The sequence below is a fragment of the Rattus norvegicus genome, chromosome 5 (genome assembly GCF_021556685.1).
Source record: "Rattus norvegicus strain SHRSP/BbbUtx chromosome 5, alternate assembly SHRSP_T2T, whole genome shotgun sequence".
Lineage (NCBI taxonomy): Eukaryota > Metazoa > Chordata > Mammalia > Rodentia > Muridae > Rattus > Rattus norvegicus.
This window is the reverse complement of record NC_141538.1, coordinates 151,390,649-151,411,226: the sequence shown is the minus strand read 5'-3', so window position 1 is coordinate 151,411,226 and position 20,578 is coordinate 151,390,649. Positions and strand designations below refer to the sequence as shown.

Here is a 20,578-nt window from a genome sequence, read left to right as displayed (position 1 = left end):
TCTTAAGGAGGTCCCGCCCTGACCTGGAGGTCTGACTTCTCAGCTGTCTGGGAAAGCTGTTGTTCCCTCGAAGGGTCAAGGGTCAAGGGTCATCTCAGTTAAAGGGGGTGTGTCCTCAGCAAGACCCCGCCCCACCGTCTCAGTTAAGAGTGTGTCCTCTGACCACTGCTGGACTTACCTTGGCGGATGGCAGAAAGCAGGTCACTACGAGCATCACTCACAGCAGGCAACGAAGACTTGGGCTTGGCGGCATCAGAAACAGGAGGTGGTGGTGGAGCTGCAGGCTGGCCATCAGCACCACCCAAGGGAAGAGGTGGGGGCCCTGGAGGGGGAGGGGGAGGGGGAGGCGGAGGAGCGCCTCCAGATGGTTGGGACAAGGGAGGTGGTGGCATTGGGTAGTCAGCTGCTGGTGGAGGGGGAGGTGGTGGAGGAGCAGCAAAGTCAGGGTGGGGAGGGAAAGAGGGAGGCGAGGGTGGTGGAGGGGTCCCAGGAGACCCGAATCCTACAGATGGCAGTGGAGGCGGCACGCTCATTGGAGGTGGAGGTGGAGGGGCAGGTGGAGGGGCAAAGCCAGGTTTGGGACCTGGCGGGGAGCTCAGAGGAGGAGCTGGGGGTGGATGGCTTGGGCTGACCATGCTGGTTCTCTTGGGTCCAGCCAAGACAGATCCTCTTTGGTTGTCTGCAGGGTAGCTGAAAGGCCAAAGAGACGAGAGTCACCATCATACTCACAGTGCCAAACCTGCCCAGAGGCAGGCTCATCTCTAAGCTCAGGCCCTTCTTAGCGGACTCCCATTCCACTCTGCATCAGACAGATGGAAATGGCCAAAGCAGATCACCAAGGGGAAGAGCAGCATGATGGGCAGGGGCCTCCAGCAGGACAGGAACACAACTGAGACTGAAGGAGACTACTGAGCGCCTGCCCTGTCAGGAAGACTGGCGGAGACAGCAGTTCAGGTCCCCTTTAATCTTTTTAAGATATGGCTCTTTCCTGAATCCTCCTGGAGTGTCCCATGGGTGACTGTCAGTTTAAACCTCTAGCTAGACATAAATACATGCAAGAAAGGGCTAGATTAAAATTCATCCACTGGATCTGCTTTTCTTTCTTTTTTTTTTTTTTTCTTTTCTTTTTTTCCGGAGCTGGGGACCGAACCCAGGGCCTTGCACTTGCTAGGCAAGCGCTCTACCACTGAGCTAAATCCCCAACCCCTGGCCTATGAATACTACTGGATTTGGTGGGGAAGGATGTCCATTTGAAGTTGGAGATAGGACCTTATTATGTAGTCCAGGCCGGCCTAGAACACATGACAATCTCCTGCCGTAGCCTCCCAAGTGCTAAAATTATGGGCTTGAATTAACACACCCAGCTTTATTTGTTTGCTTGAGACAGGGTCTTTTTGGCTGGCCTCAACTCACACAAACTGGCCTGCCTCTGCCTTCCGGATGCTGAGATTACAGCAGCACCACTACTTCCAACTCCTGGCTAACTCCTGGCCGAGGTGTGGGAGAGTGAGGCTTACATGAGAGGATGAGAGGTTCTCTGTGTACCTTTGCACCAGCCCTGCACTGACAGCTACTGCTTAGAGAAGCATCTTACTATGCAGAAGTGCTAGAGCGAGCCTTCAATTCCAGTATTCCAGAGACAGAGGCAGGTGGATCTATGTGAGTTTGAGGCCAGCTTCGTCTATCTACATAGAGTTTTCTAGGACAGCCAGGGTTACATAAAAAGACCCAGTCTCAAAAACAAAACAAAACAAAACAAAAAAGAACAAAACAAAAAAAAAAAAGGAGGAAGAAGAGGAAGAAGAGGGGGAAGAACAAGAGGGGGAGGAAGATGAGAAGCAAAAACGGTACCAGCACTAGCAGTAGAAGCAACACCTATTTGGAAATTTTCCACAGACCTTTAAGCCTCTACTACATCTTGACAAGGCATCAGCAAGAAGTGATTTTTGCGGCTGGAGAGATAGCTCAGTGGTTAAGAGCACTGGCTGCTCTTCCACAGGTCCTGAGTTCAAATCCCAGCAACCACATGGTGGCTCACAATCTGTAATGTGTGTCTGAAGACAGCTACAGTGTACTCATATATGTAATGAATATTTCTTGAAGAGGAGGAGGAGGAGGAGATAGAGATTTTGGAGGGAGAAGATTTGGAATTAGTAATTTAAGGGCCAGGAATGAGGAGAGAGAGGAAGAGGCCAGCACCATTTTCAGTCTCCATCCCAAGGCCCTTCAACACACTCAGCCACTAATTAGGCAGTGTCCAGGGGAAAAGAGTACCTCAAAGGCCATAGAGAGGAGAAAGGAACCGAGGGGACAGTGAAGTCTGAACAATTCTCAGACCCCTTCTAGCCATCATGGGCAATCCTTTGTTCACTTCTGCCCAAAACCCCAACAAATACCCAAAAGGACAGATTGGAAGTCACATAGTATTTCCCCTTTCCCTTAGTGTACTGTCCCCCACTCACCTACCCTCATCCCTGGGCGTGGCCTAGCACTTATGTAGTCCAGGCTGGCCTTAAATTTCTTATCCTCCTGCCCCCGAGTGCTAGGATTACTTGTTTGGCCACCACACTTAGCTCATGGGTAAACTGAATGCAGGAGCTGAAGCAGCTGTCTACGAAGTCTCCCCATCATCCCTAACCCCCCTTTATGAAAGCTGATGTGTACCTAATACGGGGTAACAACAACTCTGCCAATACTTCATAAATGATATTCCTATTATCTGCACACTCTTGATGGAAGTCACTTTAATGGTCTTGACCTAGATTTTGAACTCTTACTTTGTTCTCAAGTGTTTTACTACCCAGGATGGATGCACGAGGTTCTACCATTTACCTGAATTCTGCTGGTGGGGGAGGCAAGTTGTCATCAGAGAATGAAGGGGAAGGTGAGGAGGCAGAGTCCGACTGTGGCGGTGGTGGGTAGCTTGTCGCATCCACGTTTTCAACAGAGCCAAAGTTGCCATTCTGGTACACCAAGGCGGGCGAGTATCTGATGAGACATCAATGTCCAAACACACAGAGCTTGAGTGCTCTCTCTTTTCTTATTAAAAGATACCACGTAAGTGCGTTTGACACAAAGATGATTAAGGAGGAGCGAAACAAGAAGATTCCCCATGTGTTTCCTGTTACACCAAAATTATACTTTAGGCTGGGCATGGTAGTATGTGACTCTGGTCTCAGCACCGGGGAAGCAAAGACAGGTGATCTTTAGGACTTTGAGGCCATCCTGGGTTCCATGCCAGCCAGGGTCAGATCGTGGGAGCTTTTCTATTTAAATGCTCTCCTCTCTCCTAAATATCAGGTACAGATAGACTGACTCCCAAACCTTCCTAAAACAGAGAATGAAGCCAAACCTCACAGGTTCGGTACAAACACGTGACTCACAGCCTGAGTTTGAGGAAGACAAACCCCTGAGTGTTAAAGGCTAAGGAGGATTTGACTGCAGAAGCAAGCCTAGGACCAGTACGGGCTGCCATGAAGCAGTCAGTCTACACAGTTTCCCTACCGTGTCCTTTATCACATGAGCAGCTGCCTAAAGCAGGATGCTAGAAGACTGGCAGCGGTGGCATACACCTTTAATCCCAGAACTCAGGAGGCAGAAGCAGGGGGATGGCTGAGTTCAAGGACAATTTGGTCTACAGTGTGAGTTCTAGGACAGCCAGGGCTACACAGAGAAATCCTGTCTTGAAAAAACCAAAGGAAGGGGGTGGGAGGAAGCAGTGTGTTAGAGCTGGCTGCATGGAAACCCATTCCTCGGAGCTTTAGGCCATGGGTGAACTGGCTCTGGATGAACACCAGAACTTCATACACACATGAACACATCAAGCAGGAAGCCTCATACTAGCTTAAGTATACCGGCACCAACTAGCAAAGCCGGCCTGTTCCACCTGCTTTTCCTCTCCTTTCCTTTTCCTGCCACTGCTGCCAGAGCTTATCAAACAGGTCCCAGGCACAGAATTGTGGGGACATAAATAAATCAGATGATATTCTAATGTGAAAAGTCCCCAAACCTGGACACACATCTCTGACAGCTTTACCCACAAGCATGCTCATACAGCCTAGCCACACAGCCAATTCCAAACCTCCAGGAAAGTTGGGGTATGGGGGGTGGAGGGAGGCTAGCTTCTCATCTTCACTACCCAAGCCTCAAAATCAGATAAACACCTTTGACAGTTGGCATTTATGGCTGTAAGAGTCACTAATCCTATGCCACATGCCCATCAAAATAGGATGGGACTGTGGAACAAAATGGTCCCTTACTGGGCAGTGAGATCAATGAAGGCCCCTTTAGCACTGGTTTCTCTGTAGAAAGGTTCATTTCTACTATCTTCCTCATGCTTATGAAACAAACTCCTGAAGCCAGGAAGAACAAGTGTCACACATGTCAAGATTTCCATGGCGGAGTTATTCTAAAGCAAGAACTCTTCCTTTTGTCAGCGCCCAGTATGGACTGGCACACATCTCTGATAGTCAGGTGTAATGAATTTAGAGGAAAAGCCAGGGTGACTCTCACACCAGGCAGTCATGGTGACTTGGCTTTGAATGTCACAGAGGTCAGACATCAGGATAAGCAACACACCAAGCTTTAAAATCATTCTGCCTCTTTAAACCTCCAGTGTGATGTGGTATTGGGGAATGGGTCAGTGTGCCATTCCCTACTTCCTCAGAGAGATATTTGCCTCCATGATGGCCCTGCAGCCTTTCCATACTGACTCTGAGGTCTGCATTCAGTCCTTTGGCCAGCCTCTCCCAACACTGGCTAAAAATTTGTTTTGGTGACCTGCACAGCGTGCTTGTTCTGCCCCTCGTGTGCCCAGGCCTGCTCTTCAGCACAGCCTTCATGTGTGTTCTGGAGGCAAAAGGCTTCCAAGACTACTGTTCTTGCTTTTCCAATCTTTCCTCCAAGACCTTTAGGTCTATTGGTTTCTGGCAGAGTATCAGCATTAGAAACCATGGGCCTTCCCTTTCAGACCAGTCTAGTCCCCACATTTAAATTTCTGAGTCTCTTGACTTATTTAGAAATTTTAATCACCGGATGGATGCTCTTAAGAGAAATCAATTAACAGTGTATTAGCCTAAACCCTGCAGCCAGGTTTCAGAGGGGGCAGGTATCAGGCCACAGCCTTTGTCCTGAGGTTCCCAACCGTTCCAGAGAAGGCTTCAAAGCATCACCTACCCAGAAGGCCCCAGCTTCTCCTTGGACTCCACAAATTCTTGTCCCATTTTCATCTTCTCCCACTCTTCCTTGCGTGTCTTGATTTTACGTGGGTTCACATTCCCTCTGTTTGGATTATCTTTCTTTTCTTTCTAAAATGAAAAGGAACAGAGAAGCCTTTGTAAAACATTTTCCACAGTGCTTCATTAAGACTCTACCCCTCTTCTCGGGCACACACTCCTGAGATGACTTGCCCAGATGGCACACGGTAACAGCAGAACGTACAGAATTACCAGGTTTGCAGTGACCTAGAGGCCATCCAACTCAAACCACCTCCTGGGCAGACGTTTGCTCAGTCTCACACACAAGCACCTCTAATAGGAAACCTTAGCTGCCTCTCTGGGTAACTGCCTCACATCTTTAAGCGGCTCTAATTACTAAGAAGTTAGTAAACAGTTGTTTGTTATTTGCTGTGCCACAAAGGTCAGTCAAGGGATGAAGACTGACAGCTCCTGAGATCTGGGGCAGATAGAAGGAAATGGTTAAAAACAAAACAAAAACCAATGAAGGAAGGATTTTCCAGCTCCTGCAGCCGCACTAGCCTCTGGCACTCTCTTGGGCCTGCTGACAGCCATGCTAATGGGATTGCTGGGTCAAACCTGGCAGGTCACATATCACCAAGAGCCTAAAGAGAAGAATCACAGGAACCAGGCAGTCCTGGCCCCACCCACCCAGTGGTGAAGGGGTTAACCTGGTACTTGTCCCTGAGAAATGAGCTGCAGAGCTGTTGTGAACTGGACCAGGCTAGGGACCAGGCTAGCTGAGCGGCCAGCAGTTAGGTGCAGTTTGCAAGGAAAATAACTGGTGAACAGAAAAAGTCCACTTCTAAAGCTCGGCGCATACACTCAGTTGTCACCACAGTGCCAGGGAGCACGGGTATTCTGGTGTGATTTACATTTCACCTTGGTGGCATTTGGTGTGGACACGTTCTTTTTTTTTTAACCTGGCGTCTGAGCAAGCAGTCCCTTGGAATGACTTCACATCAGGACGGCTTCCTTTTTATCCCCTCTCCGATTGTGCCTGCAGACGTGTAGGACAGAGGCCCCTTTCCCTCACCCTGTGCTTTCTCTTCTCTTTCATGATATCCTTGGTGTCCTGCAGCATCTTCTCCTTCCAAAGATCAAAGAAGTACGAAGGGTTGGTGTAGAATTTGAGCGCCTCTTTTCCGTCGTCCCTGGGGTAGAAATGGAGACAAGTAACTGTCAGTAGAGAGCTGAGCTCCCAACCAAATCCAATATTCCAAACACTAAGGAGTCAGGACGCCATTTGAATCAATCGCATGTTTCCACTCCCATACCAGATTCTCAACGGCCCTAATAGTGCCCGCCCCTCTACTCCTCACAAACCTTTGCCAAACCTTCAGTTCCCAGGCAGGAATCTGCATGGTCAGAGCAGGAACAGGCTAGGCGGGCAGGAATTCTGATTATTTCTAATCACCTGCACAGTCACCACAAAGATATCTGGATACTGTGTATTCTAAGGAGACTCCTGCTGCTGGTTGCCCTTCCCTATCCATTCCCCAGGACTCTGTAGAAAGCGCTGAGGTCTTTTCTACCCACTGTGTCTCTGTGTACAGCTGCTCTTCTACACACAGATAAGGAACTAAACACACTGTACTTCTTGCTCCCTTTTAGAGTAGATCAGTGTCCAATATTGCTGTAAGGAGACCCACTGAGCACAAATGGCCAGCTGTTTTAAAACCACAAGATCTATTGGGAAGCAGAGGCAGCCAGATTTCTAAGTTCAAGGCTAGCCTTGGAGAGAGAGAGAGAGAGAGAGAGAGAGAGAGAGAGAGAGAGAGAGAGAGAGAGAGAGAGAGAGAAAGAGAATGAGTTCACAGCTAGGCCTACACAGAGAAATCCTGTCTCACATAACAAAAAGACCACGAGGTCTTAGTGGGTATGGCAATGCAAGGACGGAGTGAGCTACTAAGAGCTGTTTGCCACACTCTGTGATCCTGACTAGAATCTTCTACTTGGGTATGGGGAAGCTTCCACTGTTCACACAGTGTGTGCTTAGGGGTACGGGATTATTATTCTTCTAAAATAAAAGAACTGGAAGCCAGGAGGGAAGCATCAGATATTCAAGGCCAGCCTACACTATGTACAGAGGATGTGTCACAAAGAGAACTACACAGAAAACATCTAAAAGGCTGGTCTGAAGATAGCATGGTGTATATACAAGTTCTAGGATGGTCAGGACTACACAGAGAGACCCAATCTTAAAAAAAAAAAAAAAAAAAGGGCAAATCAACCAATCAACTAAAACTTTTTTTTTTTTTTTGGTTCTTTTTTTTCGGAGCTGGGGATCGTTCGAACCCATCAACTAAAACTTTTGAAAGACAATTCTACTCCTTGCCTTTCAAAACATCAAGGGTACTTCTAGATCAACCATTAATAGGTCCTTTTAAAAAATGCATTAGATTTATTTTATTTTCATTTAATATATGTATATGTGTGTCTCTGTGCACATATATATGTGGGTACCCATAAAAGCCAGAAGGGGGTGTAAGAGCCCCCGAAGCTAGAGTCACTGACAGTTGTGAGTTGCCTTTTTTATAAGTGCTGGGAACTGAACTTGCCAGAGCAGCAAATGTTCTTGTGTTGAACTCTCTCTGCAGACGCTGACAGTAATAATCTTTATATCAACTTTATATCAACTGCATCTTGCTCTGAGTTAGAGACACCACTGCTTGTTTCTGTTAGGCCAAGTCCAGATAACTGAGAGGAGACACTAATTCTGGCAGTGTATGTCTAAAAAACAAAGTCCAGTTTTCAGAGAGATGAAACATCTCAACGTTATCTGTTAATCCTACCCCGCCATACAGACACTGTATCGTCACGTTCAGTACTGTGAGGTATGTCAACCCTTTCTGTCCCATAACACCATCCCCAAACTCAATCAGACTAAAGCATGACAGCCCCGGGGGCAAGCAAGACTTCATATCCTAGGAACGAAGGGCAGAGACTCTTCTAGATCTCTGAGAAGCTACCAAGCTCCTACTTGAGGCTCTCTGGACAGACCAGTGTCCTTGAACTCATAGAGGCACACACACAGCTTTCCAGTACCCATGTCTGACAGACAGCACCATGTCCAGCTACCTGTAACTACTTTTTACCTGTTCCAAAGACATTTATGGATACAAACAAGATACATATTCCCTTTCTACTTCTGGTCAGCTGGTCTGTCCAGGATGATGACATTACCAAATCACAGAGGGGGACCCTAGGTTGTCTTTCAGCCCGCATCCTTCCTTTCCCACGTCCACCCTCACAGGACAGATTGTTGCAGAGGAAACCATCCAGAGGACGTTCATGATGGCACTCACCCGGAAGGACACCAGTACTCCCCACGCCTTGGATGGCCCCTCTGAGCCTAGAGCAGCCAGTATGAGGCTGGTCCCACTAACTTGCCCAAACATCTGGTAATTTACAGTTTTTCTGAGAGAGAATGTGGCTCTGGGAATCTCTGTGCAGGACTGCCTGCTAACACGCCCTCTTGCTTCTGCACTAACTAAACTCCTTGGATGGAGTCCACCAGAGTAAGCTCTGCAGCGCTGACGGCACAGCAGACTGTCGACATGGGAGAGATGCGGCGCGACTTTCCGAGACGGAGCAAGAGGGAGCTCTGTCCTTGTGAGGTAGGCGGGAAGTTCAATACTCTTCTCTCATCTAAGCATTGTCTTTGGAGATTTTAGACAGTGTGGACTTAGATCAGCGTGCGTCTGTGCGCACGCACACCCCCATACACACCATGCACACGCGTGCGCACGCACGCAGGGAGTATAGTTACCTGTAAGGACTTAGATTGTTAAGAGGAGGAGGAGCGTCACAGCTGTTATAGGTTTCCAAGACTGGTACTGGAAGGGAATTTCTGTCAAAAAGCTTCTGGTCTTGGATGGTAGAGCTTCTGAAGGCCTTACGAGTGTTGATTCCTTGCAGTGACACTGAGAGAAGATGGAAGGCATTAGAAAATGGACGACAGGCTATTTGAGCAAACACTGAGTCACACCGTCGGAGACGCCTCAGCTGCTGCCTTTCTTGGCTGCAGCCGTCTGCAGCCAGGTTTTTTTTTTTCCTTCCCCCTCTGGGGAAACCCCACGAGGCTGTCAGCAGCCCAGCCATTTCATGACTGAACAGATGAAGCAACACAAAGGTTTACTATGTGGCCAGATCTTGCAGGCCTCTCCTTAGGTGAAAGGAATCTTCCAAGTACTTTTATGGTAGCAAAATACCATTGAGGGAAAGGCAACTTGAGAACAAGGGAATTGGGGAATGGAAGAAAAGGGATGTGGTGTGTGGTAAAGGTAAAAAGGTTTCTTTACACCAGCGAGGCTTATGTCGCTTCCAAGTAGACATGTATCAGTCTCTCTGATCTCTCCTCTTGCTTTTTAACAAACCAGGGGCAGGATTCTCAGCCGCTGCTCAGCAGAGCCTGCAGCTCTGGTTCAGCCTCCTTACCTTCTTCTTCCTTGGGATCCAGCTGAGTGACTTTAACTTGTACCCGGTCAACCCGCTCAGCAAGGGAGTTCACTCGGGAGGCAAAGGCACTTGCCTGAGTACAAATCTCTCCGAAAATGTCCTCCGCATACTTACCTAGGAAGAGCAAACAGAGCCCAGTGACTAAAGAGTGTACTGTCCACCAAACACATACACATGCTTGTCTTTGGAGAAAGACAGTCCCCATAGCCTGGTCACTCTGTGCATATATAGTCTATAACTAATAGAACCCTTTTGGCAAATTCTGAACAAACATGAGATTCAAAGCGGGTTGAACAAAATCAAAAGGTGCAATGTCAACAAGTTCGTCCCGGAAGAGCAGACAGTATATGCAAACATTTGTCCTTGGCTCTCAGCCCCTCCTGTTCTGTAAGCACCTTATAAAATGGCTCTGGAGAGCAGACTGGGAGTTAAGAGGGACAACTAGGTGTCCATGCTTAATTACTATACACTAAATTACTTCCTCAGTAGAATTTCAAAAGCCCACTGAAAACCAAGAGGCGGGTATCTCTAAGGGGCCTGAACTTCCCCACCCCGCACAGGGATGCCAAGCTTCTAAGGGTGAAAAGGTCGCCTTACGTTCTCTAACCCACAGCTTTCAAAGCCTTGGCCCTAGGTTACAATCCTTCAAATCTACACCCCAGGGAATGAGCGGAAAGCTGAGGTATTCAAGCCCTCCCTGAAAAACAACATGCCACCGGTCTTTTCCACAAAGTCCCACTTTTTAGAACAAGAAAAGTGTTCTGTACTTTCAACCCTGAATGCAAGGAGAATTTGCAGTCAAAGAAACAGCAGTTTGGCAAGCACTGTCATTCTGAGCCACATAGCACTTTTCTGCTAGGAACCGAGGGGTATGAATGGGTAAATCACCACCTCGGTTGTTTACTCACAAAGTGAAGGCAGACATAAATGACTGCCCGACCTGACGATATTTTGAGACCTATTTAAAGTAAGGTCTCATTCTTTTTTTCTTTAGCTTCTAAGCTTAGTACATATTTGAGGAGGAATAGGCTAACCCAGACTGGAAGGCCAAAACCACACCCTCAGGGTAAACTGCAGTTAACTTTTCCAGTGGAACCCAGAGGACAAGTGCATTGTGAACTACTGGTGCATTTAATAAGTCAGTGGAGTTTCTAATTCTGCATACTGCACGGTCCCACACAGCAACAGTGAAGAGGAATTCCTAACTCAAAGGACTCAAGAGAGGCCAACATGCCTGTTCTGTAGGTAGAAGATGGGTGTTTGATACATTCATGACACGGCAGTGGTCCTGCTCCACCAAGTAACAAAAAACTATATTTGGAGACAAAAGCAAAGAAATATGCAGCGTTGTGCATAGAAAATGGGCCAGCCTTAGAAAGACCCAATGTGGTGGCCCATAACTATAATCTTAGCACTTGGGAGGCCAAGAGGATTGCTGTGTGTTCAAGGCCAGCCTGGCCTACACAGTGAGACACTGTCTCAAAACAAAAACAAAAATTCAACTGCTCTGGAAGAAAAGAAAAAAAATACAAGTTAACCCGTCTCTCAGAGAAGACTCAGATTTTCTGTTCCGTAGTAAAAGGGTGTGTGACAGCACAGCATCAGGTAAAACTCATAAAAGACCTCAATATACAAAATCGGTAACTCTTCTTTTCCTTTTTTTTTTTTTTTTTTTTGAGACAGGGTCTTGCTGTGGAGCCCGGGCTGGCCCGGAACTTTCTGTGCAGACAGACCTTTGAGACTGTTGAGTTAGAGAACATAAAGCGACCCCCCCAAGAGAAGTTCTGCACCCCCATGTCAGATGGGAGGTTAGCAATACCTTCATCTTGGTTTGAAATTCTACAGAAGTAATTTCCTGTCCACTGTACTAATCATGGACACCTGGTTGCTCCTCTTCGAGCTGCTCTCCAGAGCCACCTTATGAGGGGTCTTTGAGCACAGAGCTCTGTCTGCTTCTGCCTTCCAAGTACTAGTCTAAAGGCCTGTGTCGGGTTTCCTTCCCTTCCCCTTTTGTTGAGTCAGGGTTCCCTGTGTAGCCCTGGCTGTGCCCTGTAGACCGGGATGGAGTAAAGGGTTGCACCAGCACTGCCCGGTCTCCTCTCCCAGTCTTGAAGAGTGGGTGTGGCAGGGGAGGCTTTCCTGGTCAGGTCAGGCCCAGGGCGGCTCAGAATCACACTGTGGAAAATGTAAAGAGCAGTGGACCTCAAGTCAGAAGACTCAGACTGTTAGAGCTCAGATTTTTATTTCTAGACACTGTCTCGCTATGTTCCCCTGGCTGATTTCAAATTCACTTAGTAGACCAGGCTGGCCTCAAACCTGCCATGATCTCATCCTTTTCCTCCTCAGCACTAAGATGACTTCCACATCACTGTACCCAGCGTATGCTTCAGCTGTTGCTATAATGCCGGAGTGCTTCTTAATTTTATTCCTATCTACGTGTATGTACCTTTCTGTATGTTAGTATGCACATGTGCATGTGGTTGCCCACAGAGGACAGATGGGGGTGCAAGATACCTTGGAACTAGAGTTACAGGAACTATAAGCCACCATGCAGGTGTAGGAAACCAAACTCTAATCCAAGAACTACGAGTGTTGGCTGGGCACTGGTGGCACACACCTTTAATCCAAGCACTTGGGAGGCAAAGGTAGGTGGATGAGTTTAAGGCCAGCCTGGTCTACAGAGTGAGTTCCGGGACAACCAGGGCTACACAGAGAAACCCTGTCATGAGAAAACAAGAATTACAAGTGTCCTACTTTGTTTGCTTTCTTGTTTTTGAAACAGAGCGTCTCCATGTAGCTTTGTTTGGCCTATGCTTGAGGGATTCTGGGATACATGTACCACGGATCTGAGTACAACAGGTACTCTTAAAAGATTTATGAGCACACTGCAGCTGTCCTCAGACTCACCACAAGAGGGCGCCGGATCCCACTACAGATGGTTGTGAGCCACATGGCGGCTCTAGGAATTGAACTCAGGACTTCTGGAAGAGCAGTCAGTGAGCCAGCTCTCCAGCCTGAAGCAAATTCTCTTTAACAGCCAAGCCATCTCTGCCATCCTGTGTTGTTGAGAGAATATGTTGTACACTGTATGACTGCACCACTTGTTAAGGCTATGGCCTATGGTTTAGGCAGGAAGCAGAGATGAGACATCCGGAAAGAAAAAGGATTCTGGGGTACAGCTGAGGTAGGAAGATCCAAGGGGATGGATGCCTGGAACCTGAGCTCAGGTGAGCAGCCGCATGGCAAGATGTAGGTTAAAATAATGAAAAAAGCAGTGGGTTATCTTATGATTCTAGTCAGAGAAGAGCCTAGCTATATGGCCACGGTATTTGTGAATATATTTTGAGCCTGAGTCTTATTTCTGGGAGCATGGGACTGGGTCGTAGAGCTAGGACCTAACTTTTACAGTGTACTTAGGTGGTCACAATTTCTCAGACTTATTCTCCCCTGTAAACTGGGGACTGTGATTATGTCCTCCCTATCACACTACTAGACAGATTAAATAAGCTAGCAATCTGGGTTGTAACAGTAAACTTCTTTCTTACATTGCTCAGCCATGGAGACAATTTTTCAGAGTTCAACTATCTAAGCCAGTGTGGAAGCCTCCCGAAACCCTGAGACGCTTAAAGGTTGACATGGTAGGATCACTTGGGCCCATGATTTCTAGTGAAGCCCAGGAATGGCAGCAAGATTAAATACCCCATATTCTAAGCTTAGAGGAGCCTCCCAAACCCAATTCAGCAAAGAACAGCTTCTTGCCTGCAGCACGACAACACCAGCAGTGAAGGACGATGGAAGACTCAGACCTGTTTGTCACACTCACATCCTTAGAAGAACTTTAACTACAACCCCATCCGATTGGACAGGTTCTATTCTTCACATGGAAACAGAAGTATGATACTTCAAAAAGACAAAGTCAGAGTCAGAGACCTACCCTGCTGGGACAGTGCTTGTGTAGCACGTACAAGTCTCCAACACTGCATTGTAATAGTACACGCTGATATTACTACAATTGAGAGATGAGGGTAAGAGGATAAGAAATTCAAGACCACCCTTGGGTTATGGTAGTCTGGTGCCAGCCAGGGCTACTTGAGGCTGTCTCTATGTAAACTAATGAACAATGGCTGCAGAGATGCTCGCAGCGGTTAGAGCCCTGGCGGTTATTCTGGGGGAGCCAGGTTTAATTCCCAGCACCCACATGGCAGATAACAACCATCTAAGATTCTAGTTCCAGAGGACCTGACGTCTTTTGATGGCCTCTATGAGCCCTGCACACACATGGTGCAGACACATGAGGGCAAAACACATATACATATAAAATAAAATTAAAAATTAATTAATAAATTTAAATAATCAAAAGAAATGGAAAGGAAAGGAATATACCTGGTCCAAAGGTGAATTTCACTCATCCAGATTATTACCAAGACAGACCCAATATCTCTCAGGAAATAGTCATTAACAGATACCACATTTTGCCAAAAGATTTCAGATAGTGTTCAGGAGGTTCACCCAACTGCATCTGTTCTTGTTGAAAGCCGAGTGAGAGTCCCAAGCACTGCAGAAGCAGCACCGCCCTCTCCCCAATGCCAGAAATGGAATCAACACCATTTGCTATGGATTCAGGTTGGGCTCCACCCTCCTGGATGGGCACAATATGGGTCCAAAGTGCTAGCTGAGGCTGGGCATGGTGGGGATGGGCATGGCGGTGAATGCCTTGAATCCTAGCCCTTGAGAATCAGGGGCAGGGAAATCTCTGTAAGTTTCAGGCCAGCCTGATCTGTGGGATGCCTGGGGAGAGTGGAAAGGGGAATCTGGGGCATGGCTGAGATGATCGAGATACATGGTTTACATGTATGACATTGTCAAGGAATAAATAAAACACATTCTATTAATTAAATGCAATTTAGTAAAAAGAACACAGATAATTTGTGTTATGGGGTATGCAGTAATAGGTATGTAAATAAGCATGTTCAGGGATAATTATCCCAGAGCTGAAACTGTTAGCTGTAGGAGAGCCAGGGCATCCAACAAGCAGGTGGGGCCCAACGCCCCACACTGGTGGTGGTGTAGTAGAGAAGCATTAGAGCACGAGGTCTAGAAGACAGGCGTGGTAGCGTATGCCTTTAATCCCAGACTAGGAGGCAAAGGCAGGGAGTTCCTGCCTGTGGAGGTCACAAGAGAACCTTGAGGGTTGGCTCTCCTACCACGCGGGCTCCAGGGACTGGACTCAGACTGCTAAGCTTGGACGGCCACCCTTACTCTCTGGGTTATCTCAGTGCCCTGTCTCCTCTATTTTAAAGGGATTTTTATTTGAGTATTGTAAAATGGGAAAAAAATGGATTACAGAAGGTAAGCGTGGAAAGAAGATAGGACGTTATGCTAGGCCAAGGAACTTATATTATTCCATAGAATTCTTTAAATGTACTTTTCAAACATTTATTAAGCTAGGCCAGTGGCACACACCTACAATTCTAACTATTTGGAAGGCTGAGACCAAGGTAAGCCAGGGCAACTTAGCAGGACCCTGCCTCCAAATTAAAAAGGTAAGAATAAAAGACGTGTGGATGTAGCTCAGTGGTAGTGGGGTGGGGAGGGAGGAGCAGCAGGAGCAGAAAAACTTGTTTACAAATTAATGAAATCTTTTTAAAACTGTCTAGGTTATCCTTGGCCATACATCTGGATGAAGGGCAACCCAAAGTATAGGAAACCTTGTATCAACGAACAAACAAATCCCAAATTAGAGCCAGGAATGATACTGTAGCATCTGGAAGGCTCATGGCCAGCCTGAGCTACAGATGACACCTGTCTCCTAAAGTTTCAAATTTCAGAATTATATACAGAAAAGGCAAGCTGTCTCTTTTAAGCACACCACTGTTGGTATACAGGACAAATCTAAGCAGACCCTGAAAGAAAGGAAGCCAGAGGGAGGCATGGACCACAGTTTCTCTGAGACTCGCATGGCATTAGCACTCCTGAGCTGAGGCAGATGGGTCACAAATTTGAAGCCAGTCTGAGCTATATAATGAGATCTTATTTTAAAAAAATAAGTTAATTTAGTAACTCAATGTAATTAAAAATATTAAGTAAATGAACAAAGACCTGAACTAGGACACCACTGGCACAATAGAATTGGTGACAGAGCAAATAAACTCTTAGCTAAGTTTAAACATTCACCTTTGAGGCTGGGCATGTGCTTAGCATGCACGAAGCTCTGGGTTTGAGCCTTAGGATAAAATAAGTAAATACAAACAAAGAATAACTCAACTCCTCGAGTCTTACTGGCTGTATCTCTCTTTTTTTTCTTTTCTTTCTTTCTTTTTTTTTTCTTCAGAGCTGGGGATCGAACCCAGGGCCTTGCGCTCGCTAGGCAAGTGCTCTACCACTGAGCCAAATCCCCAACCCCTTCTGGCTGTATCTCTTTAGGAAAGTTATTTTATGTCTCTGAAATAACTCTTCTCTAAAATATTGTTCTTCTGAGAAGTGGGGAACACAACTTCCTAGACAGGTAGAAGTAATTTACAGGGGGCTGGAGAGATGGCTCAGTGGTTAAGAGCACCGACTGCTCTTCCTGAGGTCCTGAGTTCAAATCCCAGCAACCACATGGTGGCTCACAACCATCTGTAATGAGATCTGATGCCCTCTTCTGGTGTGTCTGAAGGCAGCTACAGTGTACTCATACAATAAAATAAAATCTTAAAAAAAAAAATAAATTAAAAAAAAAAAGTAATTTACAAGATTAAATGAAATTATATCAACAGCTCATTGAAAACTGGCATAAAACAGGCAATCAACAAATGGGTTCCCCTCTCACCCTCTTTCCACTGCCCCTCAAAAGTCAGTGGCCATCTCTCTCCCTCACTTCTATGTCATCCAGCACCCATCACGTAAGATCCATCCAATCCAGGTTTACTGGGTGAATAAAGGGTAAGCTAACGCCCAAATGTGAGGAACTTGTTCTTGGATCAGCTTCAAGATAGAGAGTTTGATTACAATTGGAGAAAGTCCACAATGGCCTCCATTAATGCTGGAAAACACCTCAGAGTGGGCAGGACTCCTGTTTAGTGAGGAGGAACAGCAGCAGCCGCTGTTGGGTGTTCTTTGTCCTGTGGAGAAGGGACTGACTGATTTCTAGCCACTTGGCCTTCTGGGGTGGCAGCAGCAGTGTGCTCTGTAGTCCCCTGCGTCACTCTGCTACAGGTCTGCTGCTGCACCGCCTTCAGTGTCTGTGTGCGACAGGCACTCCAATGCGTTTGTTCTCTGTGATGCCCACCAAGGCTCACTAAGCTCTGGATCAACTGAGACAGGTCCCTCCTAGGTGAAGGCTTAGGAGTCTCAGACTCCATCCATCCATCATCTGGTCACAGAGCTCTGCCTCCCTGGCTCCTACTTTAAAGGTAGGGCCTTCAAAGGAATGCAAGCTTCTGATAGTCCCCTGCCTTCTCTAAGGGCAGGGATGCGACAGGAGGGGTGAGTGTTGGAAATAATTTACACAAGATGCCTTTGCTAGGGGAGGATCACTAACGTGGCATTTCCACAGAGGTGCTTATGGAGCTGGGGTAGCACTGGACAAATGCAGGGGTGGTCCTAACATCTGCCTCTCCCATACCTCAGCTTCAAGGAAACAATGTCAGCCTGATTCAGAATGGAATCCAAACCACATGCAAATAACCCTCCCAAGGTAGTCTCATTAATTTAGCCAATTAAAGAAATTTTACATATATATAAGAATGGCTCCAGCTATGATTTGTGTCACGGTGTGTTCACACTGTGTGTTCACGGTGTGTGCTCATTCTGTGTGCTCACAAAACTTACAAATCTCCCAATACTCCAGAGGCTGCAGAAGTAATGTATACCCTGATCTTGGACCTGGGGGCTTGCAGCACAATTAAATGTGTATCAGGATAGACTCGTCAACCAGAATCTCTCTGAGTACACGCTTACTCTACTTCCCTTTGGGAAGATCATGGGGGGGCGGGTGTTGGTAGACTATTGGCACATGTGAAGCTTCAACAAAGTCAGGCTACATGGAACAGATCCTCTAATTACAGGAGCATTCCTCGACCCAAGACACTGCTCTGTGAACCTCCCACTTCACACACAGAGAATTCTGCTCTGTCACTGCATCTGCAGTTTTTCCTGCAACCCTTCCTGCCATCCTCCCTGCAGATTCCTTTTGAAGCAGGTGGAGGGGAAGGTAGAAGCTAGAGGGTGGTGGTAGATGAAGAGAGGGTAGAGGGAAGAAGAGGAACCAAAAAAGGAGCCCTTCTCTGGGGGTTGGGGATTTAGCTCAGTGGTAGAGCGCTTGCCTAGCATGTGCAAGGCCCTGAGTTCAATCCCCAGCTCCGAAAAAAAGAAAAAAAAAAAAAAAAAAAGAAAAAACAAACAAAAAGGAGCCCTTCTCAGAGAAGGAACACGGGATATATTTTTGCATTACCTAGGGAAGGCAGATGGGGGAGAAATAGGAACATGGAGGAGAGGGAAACTAAATAAAGAGCACCAACGACCCCTGAGGGCAAAGCACAGGCTCTCCGAGGCACTCACTCAGGCTGCCCAGCTGTCGGATGACATTTGCCAGGGTGATGTTGGTCCTGCATTCCAGCTCGCTTGTATCGCTAGGCAACGTCTGACGGCACAGGTGCCTTGGCTCGATGTTCCTGGTTACTAAGGGCATAGTGGACCTGCTTCAGGCAAGGTTCTCAGTGATGAAAAACAACCTAAAAGGAAAGAAGAGGAAAACAGTGCTCAACCACAGATCCCGGCACACGGGCCATGCGGGGCTCTTCCTTTTCGTTTTTGGTATTGCTCTGATCTGAAACAGTTTTTTAAAAACCCTTACTCCCTTTCCTATCTTCTAGCTCAAGCAGCTAATCTTCTTTTCAAGGTTTACTAAGAAGTCTTGCTATAAGTTTAGAAACTCTGAACTGGTGACATCATGAAGGCAGCACGGAACCTTAAAGCAGCAATTACTACTCTAACTAGTAAGAACCCTCCAGGCAAGGAGGTGTGATCAGATATCGCAGCCACAGGTATCCGCATAGAATCCACACCAATAGAAATCAGATTCTAGGTCACCAGCTACAAGGTTCCAAAACAAAGAATGACCTCTGTAGCAGGGAGTGCAACCCAGCTGGTCTGGCACTGGCCTAGCAGACACAAGATGTAGGTCTGACGCCCCGCCCCTAACATGTCATAAACTAGACATGGTGATACACACCTGTAATCCCAGCATTTGGAGGACAGAGGAAGCAGGAGAATGAGAAGTTTACAACCATTCTCAGCTAAGCGGTGGAAGGTCAGACTATATGAGCAGATTTGTCTTTGTCTGAGAATCTCCACAATGAAGTCAGCTGCCAACAGGGATCCCACAGCTAAGTCTCTGGCTATGACTTCTCTCTCTAGGTCTTGCTGGATGGGTGACTGCTAATGTACAGCTAAATACTGGCTGCCAGGATCTAGTAACACTACCAAAGTTTAGTCTGTAAATTGACAGAATGAAGGGAAATCAGGGGAAAATTTACATGCTCAATATGTCAAACAGAATGCTAAGCCAACTGTGCTTTAAGCTTCCCTGGCCCTCTCCTACACCAGTGCTCCTCCACTGCAGTCTACACACCTGGGCTGAAGGCTGGGAGCCACAGCAGGTCGTACCTCAACAGATGTGCGGGCACCTCCTACTGCTGCTTTTTGTCCTGGTGGCTGAGCCACCCCACACACACCAGCACCTCAAGCTTACGTGGAGCTATCATTTTAGGGTTAGATTACCAAATTCCCATGTTACTGGTTTAGGAGAAGCCCTCCTTCCCCCAGACTCTTTGTGTAGTCCTGGTTGTCCTAGAACTCACTCTGTAGACTAGGCTGGCCTTGAACTCAAGAGATCTGACAACCTCCACCTCTCTAGTGCTGGGATTAAAGGTGTATGCCACCACCACCAAACACTGGGAGAAGGTTTTATTCTCAACAAGGTGGGTATGACTAGAACAGTCAAGTCATAGTAGACATGTCTTGCTTTTGTATGTTAGAAAAACATGAAATCTAAAATGTCTTAACAGCCTTTGTGCTACTTTACATCAAATGAAAAGTCACAGAAGCAACTACAGAAACTCAACTACAGATTCCAAGAGGAAGAGGAGGGGGTGGGGGGAGGAGGAGAAAAGAGGAAGAAGAGGAAGAGAGAGGAGGAAGAGAAGGAAGGAGGAAGAGAAAAGAAGAGGAGGAAGAGAAAGGAGGAGGAAGAGAAAGAGGAGAAGGAAGAGAAAGAGGAGGAGGAAGAATAACCTGTCGTCGTCGTCATCATCATCATCATCATCATCATCATCATCATCAAGTTTACTCACATCAAATCCTAAAACACCAGCTTATCACTGGACAAGTTGTCTACAAATACAAAATACTTACGACAAACGAATCACTAGAGAGATGAAAAGCAAACCAACTGTTTCACAGGCCCAACTCACACACACAGAGAGGCAGCGGAGCCTTAGGGACAGGCGGCTCCTTGGGTTCCTTGTTATGGAGATTCTGATCTGCTACAAGTAAAAATAAAACAGGAAGCCAGCAGCCTGGGGAACAAGATTTCCTGTCACCAAGAGCAACAGCATAGGAACTAAAAGAACCAGCTGTTTGCTTCTAACTTTGAACCTCCCTAACGGTCACTGTGAGGCAGCTGTGCCTATCTTTGGGGTGCAGAGGTGTTTCCTAAATACTTGTCCACTGTCTTAGGAAGTGACTTCTCTGCTAAGATCTTCCTTAGACCTGACAGACTTTTCACACAAGCTCCGGACTTTCCAGTTTAACCCTTCTACTTAAAGCAAACAGTACGAGAGGTACTAGGATGCACACCTACACTTAACACGTGGTGATTAGTGAATCTAGAACACGGGGAA

General features: G+C 46.9%; 1 protein-coding gene across 8 annotated transcripts in view; it reads right to left on the bottom strand.

Annotated features, from left to right (window-relative positions):
- The window catches only part of Wasf2 (WASP family member 2), a 65,303-nt gene that overhangs the window by 4,784 nt on the left and 39,941 nt on the right, over positions 1–20,578 (bottom strand). For 3 of the 8 annotated variants that reach the window (NM_001394051.1, XM_087548686.1, XM_087548687.1), the window contains 7 exon segments: positions 179–690; positions 2,833–2,988; positions 5,176–5,306; positions 6,271–6,388; positions 9,007–9,160; positions 9,675–9,809; positions 18,237–18,409. In NM_001394051.1, the coding sequence (NP_001380980.1) occupies positions 179–690; positions 2,833–2,988; positions 5,176–5,306; positions 6,271–6,388; positions 9,007–9,160; positions 9,675–9,809; positions 18,237–18,366 (1,336 nt within the window). In that variant the 5' untranslated portion in view covers positions 18,367–18,409. 8 annotated transcript variants of the gene reach the window in all.